Raw genomic sequence first — 14,229 nt, 5'->3', positions numbered from 1 at the left:
CACATTTCTCCTATATCCTACTGCTGTTCCTATTTTACTGATGATTTCTGTGTGAAGAAAAGTGAGCACAAAGAAGACAAGATACATAAATTAGGGTCTGGATGGAAGCAGATAATTCTGTAATAAAATTGTTGATAAGAAGTGAGACAGCAGTAAGCAAATATGGTAAAATATATTCTATGTATCCTCCTTTAATTCATTTTGTATTCACAGTATTAAGAAGAACCGATCAATGCCAAACAAAGAAATGGTTTGGAGATTTTTCCACAGAGAAGCCAACTGGTTCTTTACATACTATAGAGTTGGCCAACATATTTTTTTAAAAAAAATATCAAGATGAATGAACATTAAAATACATTAACTAAAATTACTATTAATAATAACAGTTGGATCTATGATGCATTACAATGAAGCAGACAAAAATAAAGTAAGCAACAAGGTGTAACTTATTTTCAATTGTGCATATTAGACTTTGTTCAGAAAAGCAGGCTCAGAGAGATCAGCTGATCTCTTCTGATTTCTTAGCCTACCATCCTCTTCTTATCAGCAGATTCACTCTTTCTGAGGAAGATGGGACATGTAATCTGAAGGATGAGAAAACCAGCATGGGAAAGAAGGCATTTTTTTTCTTTCAAAAGATGGTGATAAGTTATTGATGTTGATTATACTTGCTTGGGAGGAAGAAGGAAGTTTCTTCTTTTATTCTGCACTTTTTAATTGTTTTTCCTTTTTTATATTGCTTACTCTGTGTAGAGTGTATTAGTTTTATTTGCAAAACATCATCTTTAATAAAATTATTACCAAAGACAGGGAAGTGACTTTGTTTTTCAAGTCATTTCAAGCATACATGGAGGTTGCCTTAACAGGGATTACCTATCCAATCCCTACTCCATTACCTTGCTGTTGTTTGTTGCTAGTTGCAAAGTTGTGTCCAACCCATCGTGACCCCATGGATGACATTCCTCTAGGCCTTCCTGTTCTCTACCATCTTCTGGAGTCCATTTAAGCTCACACCGACTGCTTCAGTGACTCTATCCAGCCACCTCATTCTCTATCGTCTCATTCTTTTATTGCCCTCAATCTTTCCCAGCATTAGGCTCTTTTCCAGTGAGTCCTTCCTTCTCATTAGGTGGCCAAAGTATTAGAGTTTCATCTTCAGGATCTGGCCTCCTAAGAGCAATCAGGGTTGATCTCCTCTAGGACTGACTGGTTTGATTGCTTTGCAGTCCAAGGGACTCACAATCTTCTTCAGCACCATAGTTCAAAAGCCTCAATTCTTTGGCGCTCAGCCTTTTTTATGGTCCACTTTCACAGCCATACATTGCAACTGGGAAAACCATAGTCTTGACTATATGCACTTTTGCTGGCAGGGTGATGTCTCTGCTTTTTAGTATGATGTCTAGACTTGCCATAGCTTTCCTTCCCAGGAGCAAGCATCTTTTAATTTCTTGGCTGCAGTCCCCATCTGCAGTGATCTTGGAGTACAGGAAAATAAAATCTGTCACTATCTCCATTTCTTCCATTTCTTTCATCATTTCTCAGCCTGCCTCCCCTTTCAAAGTCTGGTAAACAAAATGGCTGCTAAGGAGAGTCAGAATTCATGGCTATCTTTTCAGCTATGTTTCTTCTGGGAGGACAAAAAAAAAACCTACTTAAAGAGTTCTCGGAATAGAGGTAATCCAGATTTGCTATACATTATTAAAAGCAAGTTCTCTTGGCTTTAATATCATATTGATCTCCCAAAGATTGATGAACCAACTACTAGAGACATGGTGGCTAGAATGCAGTATTGCAGACTAACTCTGCCCACTACCAGGAGTTCAATCCTAACCAGCTCAAGGTTGATTCAGCCTTTCATCTTTCCGAGATTGATAAAACGAGGACCCAGATTGTTGGAGGCAATATGCTGACTCTGTAAACTGCTTAGAGAGGGCTGTAAAGCACTACGAAGTGCTACTGCTATTGCTACTAAAAGACATGGTGGCTAGAATGCAGTATTGCAGACTAACTCTGCCCACTACCAGGAGTTCAATCCTAACCAGCTCAAGGTTGATTCAGCCTTTCATCTTTCCGAGATTGATAAAACGAGGACCCAGATTGTCGGAGGCAATATGCTGACTCTGTAAACTGCTTAGAGAGGGCTGTAAAGCACTACAAAGTGCTACTGCTATTGCTACTAAAAGACATGGTGGCTAGAATGCAGTATTGCAGACTAACTCTGCCCACTACCAGGAGTTCAATCCTAACCAGCTCAAGGTTGATTCAGCCTTTCATCTTTCCGAGATTGATAAAACGAGGACCAAGATTGTTGGAGGCAATATGCTGACTCTGTAAACTGCTTAGAGAGGGCTGTAAAGCACTACGAAGTGCTACTGCTATTGCTACTAAAAGTATGTAAAAACCTACCTTTCCATGCAGTATAGAAGGTAAACTGGGCATCAGCAGCACTAAAACTGTACTTCAATATCACAGTGTTTCCAGTTGGACAAATCAGAGATAAAGCCATTCTTACAGATGCCACACCACCGCTCAAAGAGTTGACAGCAGAGTTTTCTTTTGCTTTGCAGACACCTGCTGTTGGTGCTAGACATGTAATATGAGAGCTTCTTGAATGCTTCTAATAAGGACACACAAATAATTTATGGAAAAAGAACCTCTAATATTTTGTTATGAGGGATATTGCTGTCCATATACCTAAACCACTTTTGTTGCTTTTCTGTTTTAAGTTGTAAGCTGACCAGAGTCAGGCAGCCTATACATCAAATAAAGAATTGATAAAAATATTTCTGCTGCCTGCATGCATGATAAGTAGCTCCAGCTTAGAACCACTGTGGGCTGATAGAGAAGAGAGAGAGAGAAAGAGATCTGCATTTCTTTCTTTTCTAGAATACAAGCTATCTTTATATTTCATGTATAATCAGAAGAGAAAGGATGGTAGCTCAACACAGTAATAGTCTATAAAATATTGTGTAAGCTTGCTCCTTTGATTTCTCATTATCTCATCATATGCATAAGACAAATAGAAAGAAAGGGGGAGGGAAGATGCCTGGATATGTGCCTTTGAGCCAGTATTGACTCCAGGTAAGTGCCTGGGCAGGTGTTTGCAATTTTATTGGTAAGATTTCAGAAATGGTTTTGCTAATGTTTCCTCATAGGACTGACAGAAAGTGACTGGCCTAAATTTACTCAACTGGCTTTGGGCCTGTAGGGAAGGGATGGGCAATTAATTTTCCCATGGGGCCAGGCCACGTGAAGAATTGGGACTGTTGTGGAGGGCTCCTCCCTGACACGGCCCCTTCCCTACTACCCCATCACCTACCTCCATCTGCCCACCACTGCTGCAGGCCATACAGAGACAGATGAAGAGCTGGATGTGGCCATAGGCCAAAAAATGTTCAGGTTTACTATAGGGGGACTAGAACTTATTATCTCCTGGTTTCTAGCCTGGTGCCTTAAGCTATACTGAACTGGCTCTCAATTGTGGAGTATTCCATCTGTTTTTACCTTTTTTATGGACTTGTAATGCTTTTTGTTTTTCTAGGAGAAAATTCAATATGGATACCACGTCTTTAAACAAATGGTCCTTCAAAACTGGTTATATTAAAATGTTTTTAATTTTTAAAGTTAATCTTTCCACTTTTACCAATGTGTAGATCTATTAGAATTTAATATTGGATTCTAAAATTTTAAAAGTGAATAATTGAATAAAGCTTACTTATTTTGAAACAGTAATTTTCATTATATTCATATCAACCTTAACAACTCTTGGAACTCTTAGAAGAATGATGTTTTCACGAGAAGAAAATGTTGCTAGCTATAAAACAGAGTTTTCTTCTGGACCCACTGCAGCAAAACCCTATTACCTTTTCCAGTCACATATGAACTCCTTGTGAACATCAAACAGTCCCACAGTACTTGTTAATTTTTTTAAAAGATCCTGTTCACTTCCTCACCTCTCATACGCTTCTGTTCCAACATTTCTGAATGTTTGTTTCGTGTAACAAATCAGCCCCATTATGTTCATCACTGTTGCAGAGTTGAAGGTTAGGGCGTATCAGTCAATTGTTCCTATGAATGATCCCTGTGCATATGTGTTGTGTCTTGCTTTAAACAGAGACAAATCTTTGTTCTGATCTTTGTTCAAGTGTTCACTTTGTTCAAGTGTTTATCTGCAATCCATTCAATAATGTCTGCACAGAGAAGTACTGTGGCATTGCCATTTAGGAAGATTATGCTATAAACCATTATATTATCAGAGTTCATTCTTGAATGATTTAAAACAGGGCAGCTAAAATTCCCATAAAATCCTTTTACACAAGAAACAAGTAAACTTCTTCCATATTTTAGCTGTATAAACCATGCATCTTTATTACCAACCGTTAGCTTTTCACACAGTTCCTCCTGAACTGCTCTAGAGCATTCAATTGTATAAATTTCCATTTTTTTCTGTAATTGTCTGCATTTTGTTTTCGTCACGATTAGATGGAATATGCTATGGAATTATGGTCGTGGTGATTGTGGCAATGATGATGATAGAAGACCCAGTTGAAATCAAGATTTGAAGAACACTTAATAGAACCAACTATGACAATGCTATTAATATTTAAAAATTACCCACTGCAAATAAATGCATTATAAGCTACATGATAAGTTTTAAGTATTGGAATGGATATGCATCTAAATGAAATGAAACATATAGAAAAATGATAACTAGATGTTGCAGAAGCTATTACTTCTATTAAAGTTAACATACGTATAGTTGTACTAAAGAATATTATGCACTGAAGACAATGCAATGAATGTTGTGATTTGAGGCATGTACTTTGATATTAGAAAACCTACAGATTATCACATCAGTATTTACTATATTTTTATTATCCAAGATTCTATTTAGTATTGACCTGCATTGCAGAAGTGAGCAAGATATGAGTGACAGTCCAATCCAGGATGTTAAGCTAAGGTAATTGAACTTGAACAAGTTTATTGCATTGATTTCAGTGCAACTCAATCAGCTTAAATACTAATACTTCTGCTTAACTGAGAAATAAACTGAGATTATAAAACTATAATCAACAATATATTTATTCCATATAGACCTATTAACTTTAGTCTGAACTAAAGGGTGAGTTAAATATGAACAAAACAAAACTTTCTTAGTTGTGCAAAGTATACGAAGTGTATAATGTTACACTACAACATTACATGTTCAGCAGGGCTTATTCTCAAGTGAATAAGTATTGAACTGCAAACTAAGAGATCACAATCTTATTCCTGTCCCCTTCTTTTTACTTAGGCAAAATAAATGGGGTATTAGGATTTCAGCTTTAGTTATGTTTTAATAAATCTATACACTACTGAATGGAACATTGATTGGTAGTTAATTCTTACAGGTTGTAAGCCCCAGCCATTCCATTTAATACTTACTGATCAGAACTAAATGTGAAGTGTCTTTTTTACATATTTGCAGTCAGTATTAACTATTTTATGTCATAATTATTCTGTACATAACTGACATTATCAGGTTCCCTAGAGGGAAACTGCAGCTTATACAATTTAGTGTAAAATACAATAAGCAAAGTTTGACTCCTTATTTTATGAAAAACCACCATATCCCAACTCTACATGATTTGGTCATAGAAAATTAACTGGCATTCTAGAATGACAATACAGCCTATATGTTCTACATACGTATTACCAGCTATTCTGTTTCTATAGCACACTGAAGACAATGTCTCTTCTTACCGATCTGTTAATTTCTAGAATCTTTTTGGCTCTTTAAAACATTAAAGCACTTTCTCCAGGGGGAAACCATGTAAATCATCTTTTTTTCCTTAGAGATCTCTAATCAAGTATTTGAATATTTTGTTCCATGTACTTGTTTGTCTCCAACATCCATCTGCTTTCATTGTCAGGGACAAATAATATTCTAACATACAAGATGCTGAAGTGATTAGGTAAAGTGTAACTGACAGATAATCCTGAAGGGGAAAGAGACAGGTTGTTACAAAAGCCAGGTTGTTGTTTTTTCTATGGGATAAAGGAATCAATATATAGATCCAATAAAGAATGCTGGGATGACCTGGGGTATGGCACAAAAGCAACAAACACAGTCAGATAATAAGCAGGAGCCCCTTTATTAGCTTCAACATTGCCCCCAATGTCCTGGTTACCTTCTGGCTGGACAAAAACTCTCCCAGGAACAGCCTTTGGGCTGCAGAGAATCAAGTCCAAAACGTGGTCAACAAAAACTGTAAATATAAGTCCAATCAAGGCAAAATGAGGTAATTAGTGCGACAGGGCAGGAGCAAGAATTCCAGACGTGAAGGCACGGCAATAACTCAACATGGTTGGGCAGATGCCAGGAACATAGATACCAAAGTCAACACAAGATAAACTCATGTTTGCTCTCAGCAGTTGCTGCCCTCAGCATGCATCTCTTTTAAATTCTCTTCCCAGCTGTGGTTAATGAAAGGAATCAGGGCCCTTTCTTCCCCCGTAAGCCATGCAACCCATATTGCTCCCTTCTCCATTCCTCCCTGCGTGCCCTAGGATGAAAATGGGATGGGCCTGGGTCTTCCTCTGAACTCCCTCTCCTTTGTTCTACCTTTTCCCTGCTCTGCCCAGCCAGACTTTGCCTTTCCCCAGTTTCCTCCACAGCCAATGGAGCCACACTCCCACTCCCTGTCAACTGTTCATCTTCCTCCTCAGATTCAGTCTTTGACAGGGGCATGACAAATGCTATTTATGTTAGAAGTTGCTACTATCAGTAGAAAGGGCAAGCTTGGTGTCTCTTTAGAGCAGGGCTGTCAAACTCCCAGCCCACAGACCGGACGCGTCATGTGTTGGCCACGCCCGCACCTGATTTAGTGAAGGGAGAAAAAGTTCCGATACATCATGTGACACGGCTGTGACTATGTGAGTTTGACACACCTACTTTGGAGGATCAGAACATAGAAACAGCCCATCAACACCCCATGTCGATATCAAAACCTACATTCTTGTAGTAAAGATTATTTTAAAATTTACACACTTTGTATGTATCCTATGTATCAAGATACATAGTCGGTAATCTTATGGGCTCTTTTAAATCCCTTTAGTGAGGGATCCAGTGATGACTATAGTTGCGCGTGCCAATAAAAGGTATTTTGTTGCATCTACTTGGCTCCTTATAGAAGCAGCCATTTTCTCAACAGAATCATTCATCTTCTTTGGAAATTAGCAGTGACTTATACATATAATGACCAAGTAATTAATTATTAAAACCAAGAGCAGGCAATGTAATAGATATGCACTGTGGAATTAGATTTAAAACTTAGGTTTCTATCATCAGAGAAGAGTAAGTCCTCAGTCCTTTTCATTATTATTCTTTTACAAAATATACTGGCTAACATTCATGTCCTCTTATGTCATAAACTAAGAGTGGGAGCATTTGACAGGAATCACTATAAAATAAGTTATGGGTAAATTCTTCCTTGTTTCTTTTCATGCAGACCCTTTTGCCCTCTATTCCAATGGGGCTGTTTGAAAAGAACATCCCAGGTTTGATATAAGGCACCTAGGTCATGGTTTCACCTTGACAATAGCTCTTTCGTTTCAAGCAGTAACATTTGCCAGGATCCCTAAGGTGTTTTCCTCTTTGTCAAATCCTAGCTTTTCTTAAAGGAAAAAAAAAACAGCTATGAGAAAGGGGGGGGGGGAGAGAAGATAAATCTTAATTCACAAGCCGCAGGACTATCGCTATGTTTTCAGCACAAAACTTCAAATTCAATCCAAAAAGTGGATGTGTATTAGAAGGCTGCAGATTTAAACCTTGTCCACCATGATCAAACTGGATTTATGGAGCATCATAACTCTCCAGACACCATCCAGCAGCTTATTAATTTAATAGACTCCTGTCCATTCCATGATGTTCCTGCCCTGACAGTCTCTCAAGATAAGGCGAAAGCCTTTTGACAGGACTGAGTGCATATATATTTTCTTCTGTTTTCTTGGGTATGGTGTTGTCGACAACTTGAAATCTGTGGCTCAGCAAATTTGTGATTTTCTTTTCTTATTAAGCTCGCTCCAAAAACAACAGCAGCAACTTTTCTGTGAAGTTGGCTTCCTCAGTCAACAAATGAATGTTACTTACTCAAAACATGTTAACCGTATTTTACCAATTTAAAAGAGAAATCAGTTTCTAATAAGTAAATGGTCTATTCCAGGGTTTCCTTATCAAAGTAACACCAAAGTTTACCTAAAATGAAAGGTTGAGTTTAATGGAAAAGTTCCTATGTCTGTGAAACATTGAAGGAATCCTTCAAGTTTAAGGAAGTATAAACAGTAGTTTTCTAATATAAAATAAAGTTTAATTGAAACCGAACTATAGTATGGTCAAATGTCAAAAAATATGATTATGTTTTTCAAGATTGAAGGTTCCTAAGTAAGAGTTCCATAGTTTCTCCTTTACTCTGACAGGAACAACAAAAACCTTTCATAATGGATTGTTTCATGAACTACAAACAGTTGTTTATTTTGGCCTCTCCAGTGGTTATGGTTCCAAAGAAACAAGCCAAGGCCCTATTTAAAGTTCTTCCCCTGTAGCTAAAAATTGCAAATAAGAGGGTGTGGCTTTCTTTTGCTGTCATTGACAAAATGATTGGACCAATATCTAAAATATTTCCTAAATGTGCAAACTTGAATATTATACACAAAGGCTTGCATATTAAATCTTGGAAAGATACTACATTAAAGAGCACATTATGTGTTAATTTGTGATTAGAATTTTACAATTCAGCACCATCTTAACTTACCTTACTGAGATATAATTTACATACTGGGTATATGCTTTTTCATTGATATTATCTAAAATTTATCTCCATTTATATACATCCTTCTAAGTCAGAGATGTCATTTATGTCCACCTTTCTTTTAAATACCAACCATACTGGTAAAGAAATGTCTCTTATGTTCTTCCTCTCTCTAATATTTACCTAGCACTAAAGTCTGCTGGGAAATGAAGCTTGTTTCTTTTATTTTTGGACTGTTGAAAACTGTTAAAACTGCTGCAGTTATAAAATTCCTAAAGAAAATTTCATTTCAACCTTGAAATAAATTGATTCAGAGGATAGGGAAAATAGCTAATTTTTTGCTATATCCATCCCAATGGCTGCTGCAAGTTTTAGTTCAGCTAATTTCCACTGCAGCAATTGCAATCTGTAACAAGATGTAATATAATGTACAATTTAATCATTTTTAATTTATCAAAAAACAGTGCTTGCAGGCATTATAAAAAGGTTCAATGGTATAAAAAGGGAGGGTGACAAGGAAGGCAGAACAAATACATTAGGGCATTTCTGGAAAACAGTCTACAGAGATTAAAAACCAAAGTGGATTGTTTTCAAAATGAATATTATATATTATAAAATGTATCATTTCTTTTTAAAAAATTGAGAAAAATTATATTCTTTTTTAAAAAATGAGAAAAATTGGTATAATCCTTGCTTAGGACCATCACCTTTCCTCCCAAAAAAAAGGACAGTTGTGGACAAGTGCAAGCCATAACAACTGTTGGAAGATTTCTGGCCCTTTAGTAGTAGCATGCTATCAGATTTGCAATAACAGCAGTCCATTCCATGGGAAAAAGAAAATGTGTTGATGGTGAAGACAATCTGGGGGGATACTCTGCACCAATGAATGCAAGAGGCTTAGTTAAATTAGTCAGACCTGTCTATTACAGAAAGGTGTTTTCTCATAGTTCTTATGATGCCATCTTACTGATGCCAGTATCTACATAACACACTATACTCTAAACTTGAGTTAAGAAAATACATCCCAGTTTCTCATTACCTGTTGTGCCCAAATGAATTAATCACATTATACATTAAAACAATGACCTGGTTTACATGCTAAGACAATGTCTGGGTTTTGCTAAATGCTAAACTGCAAACTGCCCAGCTTCATCTAGTTTGGGTTATGTGGGTTAATCCAATCATAGAGTAACAAGAGTATAACATTCTTAATCTGGAATTTGATAGGATTCCATCTGAGTTAGTCCTTGTATGACTGAAGAAATATCAAGATGCAAAATGAATAAGTATATAGCAAGTATATAGCAAGAACATATGAAATAATAAAAGCATATGAAGCACATATGTGCATATCCTCACTAAACACAGTCTCTCTCTCTCTCTCTCTCTCTCTCTGTATGTGTGTGTGTGTGTATATATATATTGCTGAATATTGGGAAAGAGGGTTCATGTAAAAATATTTAGCAATGGGAATTATAAAATCATTAGGAGATTAAGTTAGCTAGTTGTGAAATTCTAATATTGCTTTTTAAATGACTTCAGGACATAGGAGGTGCTCAGGTTATTATCTGTTATCAGGAATACAGTGGAATTGTATAACTGGATAATAACTAAACAACTGACACAATGTAAAATTACATTATCAGTGTGTTAAAACAAAATTGCACCCTAAAGGAGTCTACATGCCAGCTCAGAGCTGCAGTGTAATTATGCTTAACTCTGATAATTAAAATACAACGGAGATCAACAGAATCATTTTCATTAAGAAAATTATTAATGATGGTGGTATAATGGTAATTGATTGCAGAGCACCACAGGATAATGCCAGGCAGTATAAACCAACATGTTTTAATAATATGTCTGAGACTGTTTTGATATGGTGCATACGGTTGAGAATGTTTGAAATTAAGATAGAAGCAATGAGATATATTAAAAATGGGAACTCATAAAGTGAATGTTCTTAGAATATTTCATTTTTTAAAATTATATATATATACATACATACACACACACACACACACACACAAAATCCCAAAGTATTTGAAGATTATATTGCATTATGAATCAGTGTTCTGTGTGCTGCAATAAAAATAGCCATTTGCAGCATCAATTATACAGCCGAAGTAAACGGTACAAATATTTCTCAAGCCTTCTATCATTTCATTTCATGTTCCACATTGATCGTTTTTACATTTGTGATCATGATTTACTGATATTATTTTGTTTTCTATCTAACCGCATCGAGTTCTTTTAGCCTTTACTATTGAAATGACGCAAAAAACAGCATTAGTTGCCTTTTCCACTGCTATTCAATACATGCTTAATGAAATGTGAGGGGATAATTCTATGTAAATAATAATTGATAATTGACTCAGCAGTGACAATTTATGTGTGGTCTCATATGCTGTAAAATCGCCAGGTCCTCTTCATTTGAAAACTGATGTCTCTGCCTATTTGAACTTCTAAAACAAAACAATGATTTTGCTGGAATTGTGTACATTTTCAAGAATGCATGTCTTTTCCCTGATTTTCTTTTTTTATTTACATCTTGTTTGTTAATTAAATTGCAAAGTGTACTTTGGCTAGACACTACTCAGTTTTATTCCATGACCACAACATATAATCAGTAACTTGAGAATATTCCTTTTTACAACCCTGTAATCCTTTAGTTTAGGATAGATTCAGAGCAACTAGATGGAGATGAGCATTTACTGGCCAGATGCCCTTCCTGATACAGATTTCGCAGCAAATATTTTTTCTTTGTGCCCTAGGAGAGAAACATCTGCTGCTACCTAGGATTGAATTCTCAGCCTTCCGACTTTACCACTAAGCTACCAAGCCACTCTTGAGAATATATCATAATAATAATACTAGAGCAGTAGTGAACTGAAAGGTGAATTAAATACATGTTGAGGAGAGTTTCTATAGTAAAAATGAAAAATACCCAAACGGTTGCACTTACAGGAGAAATAATTTATAAGAAAGTGCAGGACAAATAAATAGAGGACTCAGTAATTTGCAGCAAAAATAAAAAAAAATCATTACATTTGAGATATCTACATTAAAAGTCATATTTGGTGACATCTGTTACCATCATCCTTTGATAGCATATCTATCTGTCTGTCCGTCCGTCCGTTCATCCATCCTCTTCCTTACATCTTAATAGTCATCAAATCAACATATGATCCTAGGTGGGCAGTGAACAGCAAATTGCATTCTAGATGGAGCTGCCCTTCCGGAATATCTAGAAGCTCCAGCTGATATAAAATGCAGCAGTGCAGGCAGTTATGTGTGCTTCTAGAACACATGTTACACTTCTGCTCCACAAGCTGCATTGGTTGCTAGTTTGCTTCCAAGAGAGTGCTTTTGACCTTTAAAGCCCTTCAAGGTACAGGGCTGGTTTATTTGAAGGACCATTTCTTCCCCATTACATCTGCTCATCTCATCAGATCTGGCAAGAGAGGCATACTGTGTGTTGCGCCTCTCAAGGAACTAAACTTTGTGGGTCCAAATAGATCGGAACTTCTCTGTTGTGGCACCTGACTTATGGAACATTCTCACCCCTGAAGTGAGGTCATTCTTGTCCCTCCATATTTTCCAGAAGTCCTTCAAGATCTGGCTTTATCATCAGGCCTTTGGGTTTCAGGGGCTCAGTGAGATTTTGAGGTTTTTCCATTGCTGAACAAATCTTGTGGATGAGTGTGTTTCATGTGTTTATTGTTTTTAAACTTTTTTTTTTTGCTTTATACCACTCAGAAGCAGTTCTTATCAGTTGAGTAATCATATACATTTGACAAATATTTATTATTTATTGTTTTAAATAAATAAACTTAAAACAATAAAAACATTGACAAAATCAGAAATACATAACAAACTGATGACCTATTTTTTGTTCAGACATATCAGTAAATATTTTTTCCATTGGAAAAGAGTTTCCAAAGTTGCTTAAGCTAAACTAGAAAATCTAGGCTAAGTATTTTTGTTAATATGCTAATCAAAAAAACTTGAATGGTTCTAGGAAAGATGCTGCGAAATACAACCTATAGGGAACTAATAATTTTCATTAAAAAATTGCTTTGTTTAGTAATCTTTACCCATGATAACTCATATATTCAGCAAGCCAAAGCTGGAATCTGATTCATAATCAATCCAATCTTTCAGTTTTCAGGACCTTTGAAATCATAGTTCTTGCAATCATCTTCTCCAAAACAACATGATTATTTCCAATGCATTTTATTTACTTGTCACAAGTGGTGGGGTTTTTTTGTGGTTTTTTTTTTCTATTAGGTTAAAACTGCAACTGGGTGAACCTCCTTTAAAAACTCAAAGGAATGTTCATAATAGATTCATGGCTTAATACAATGCAGGAAATTTATCTTAGGTTAGAAAAAAAGAAGAATGAAAAAGCTGCTGCATTTAAACCAGCCACACTTGAAATCAAAGATCTGGGAAAAATCAGGATAACTGCTCGTGTTGCAAGTGAAGTAGGCAAGCTTTTTATATAAAAAATGCATCAGCTAGAAGAAAGATCTGTGCCTTTAAAATATTCTGTTTGAACTCTGAATTCTGTTATATGCCTCTGTTTCATGCTCATGAACAAAACTCCCTTTTCCCTTTCTTAAGGTGGTAATAAAGAACCGTGAGTTACTCATCTTTGCTGCCTGTATTTGCTCTCTATTATCAACTGGCATGTTTCTCCAGCATTGAGTTAATTCCCTTACCAAGAAAGAGGAAGAAAAATTAGCTTGGATTTACCTTTGCTGTACACAATGCAGTTGTTTTTGTTGTCTTCTACTCCTTGCCAAGTCATATCCAGCAACCACTTTGGGCCCGCAGTCAACACCATAGGGAGGGGAGCCTTTGGCTTCTGTGGGTGAAAAAAGGCAACAAACATAGCCCAGTAAGCTTCTGTTGATTAAGAAATTAAACAAAACCAATAGCAATAACTTTATTTGCCAACTAATTTGATCTCCAAATCGAGAAACCTTATTCCCTGACTGATGGAGAGGAAGAAGAGCAGGAGGAAGAGAGGGTTAGTGCTTTGATAAAAAATGAATGGCAGAATTATTATTGAGGATTTTTCTGAATGATAGCATGGGATCAGATCTCCAAGATTAGAGACATCTCTAGTGGCTTAGAATTATAAAGGGACGTAGGTGACTTTCACAGCAGAAAGCCAAGTGTTTAGAAATGAACTTTAGACACATTGTACTTAGTTATCAACATGATCTCTATTTCCTGAAACAGACAGGAAAGAATTTAAAGAATCAGTATCCATTTCAAAGCCTGAATAACATTTATGTTTGGTGGGAAATTATTCTGAATGGGTAATGTATTTTTCCCCCTTTTTTATTTCTTTGATGACTGTTGATGTGCTTGCTTTATTGTTGCTGAAATAATAATGATTATAAACTCCAAAAGGAAAAGGAAAATTAGTAGC

At 36.2% G+C, this 14,229-nt stretch overlaps 1 protein-coding gene across 2 annotated transcripts in view; it reads right to left on the bottom strand.

The window, feature by feature from the left end:
* ZFPM2 (zinc finger protein, FOG family member 2) overlaps positions 1 to 14,229 on the bottom strand; it is a 345,130-nt gene that overhangs the window by 97,211 nt on the left and 233,690 nt on the right. For both annotated transcript variants that reach the window (XM_026703556.2, XM_087931613.1), the window contains one exon: positions 13,545 to 13,656. In XM_026703556.2, the coding sequence (XP_026559341.1) occupies positions 13,545 to 13,656 (112 nt within the window). The remainder of the gene's footprint in view (positions 1 to 13,544; positions 13,657 to 14,229) is intronic.

The sequence above is a fragment of the Pseudonaja textilis genome, chromosome 3, assembly GCF_049901715.1.
Source record: "Pseudonaja textilis isolate UNSWEBS1 chromosome 3, rPseTex1.2, whole genome shotgun sequence".
Classification (NCBI taxonomy): domain Eukaryota; kingdom Metazoa; phylum Chordata; class Lepidosauria; order Squamata; family Elapidae; genus Pseudonaja; species Pseudonaja textilis.
This window is presented reverse-complemented; position numbering and strand designations above follow the sequence as displayed.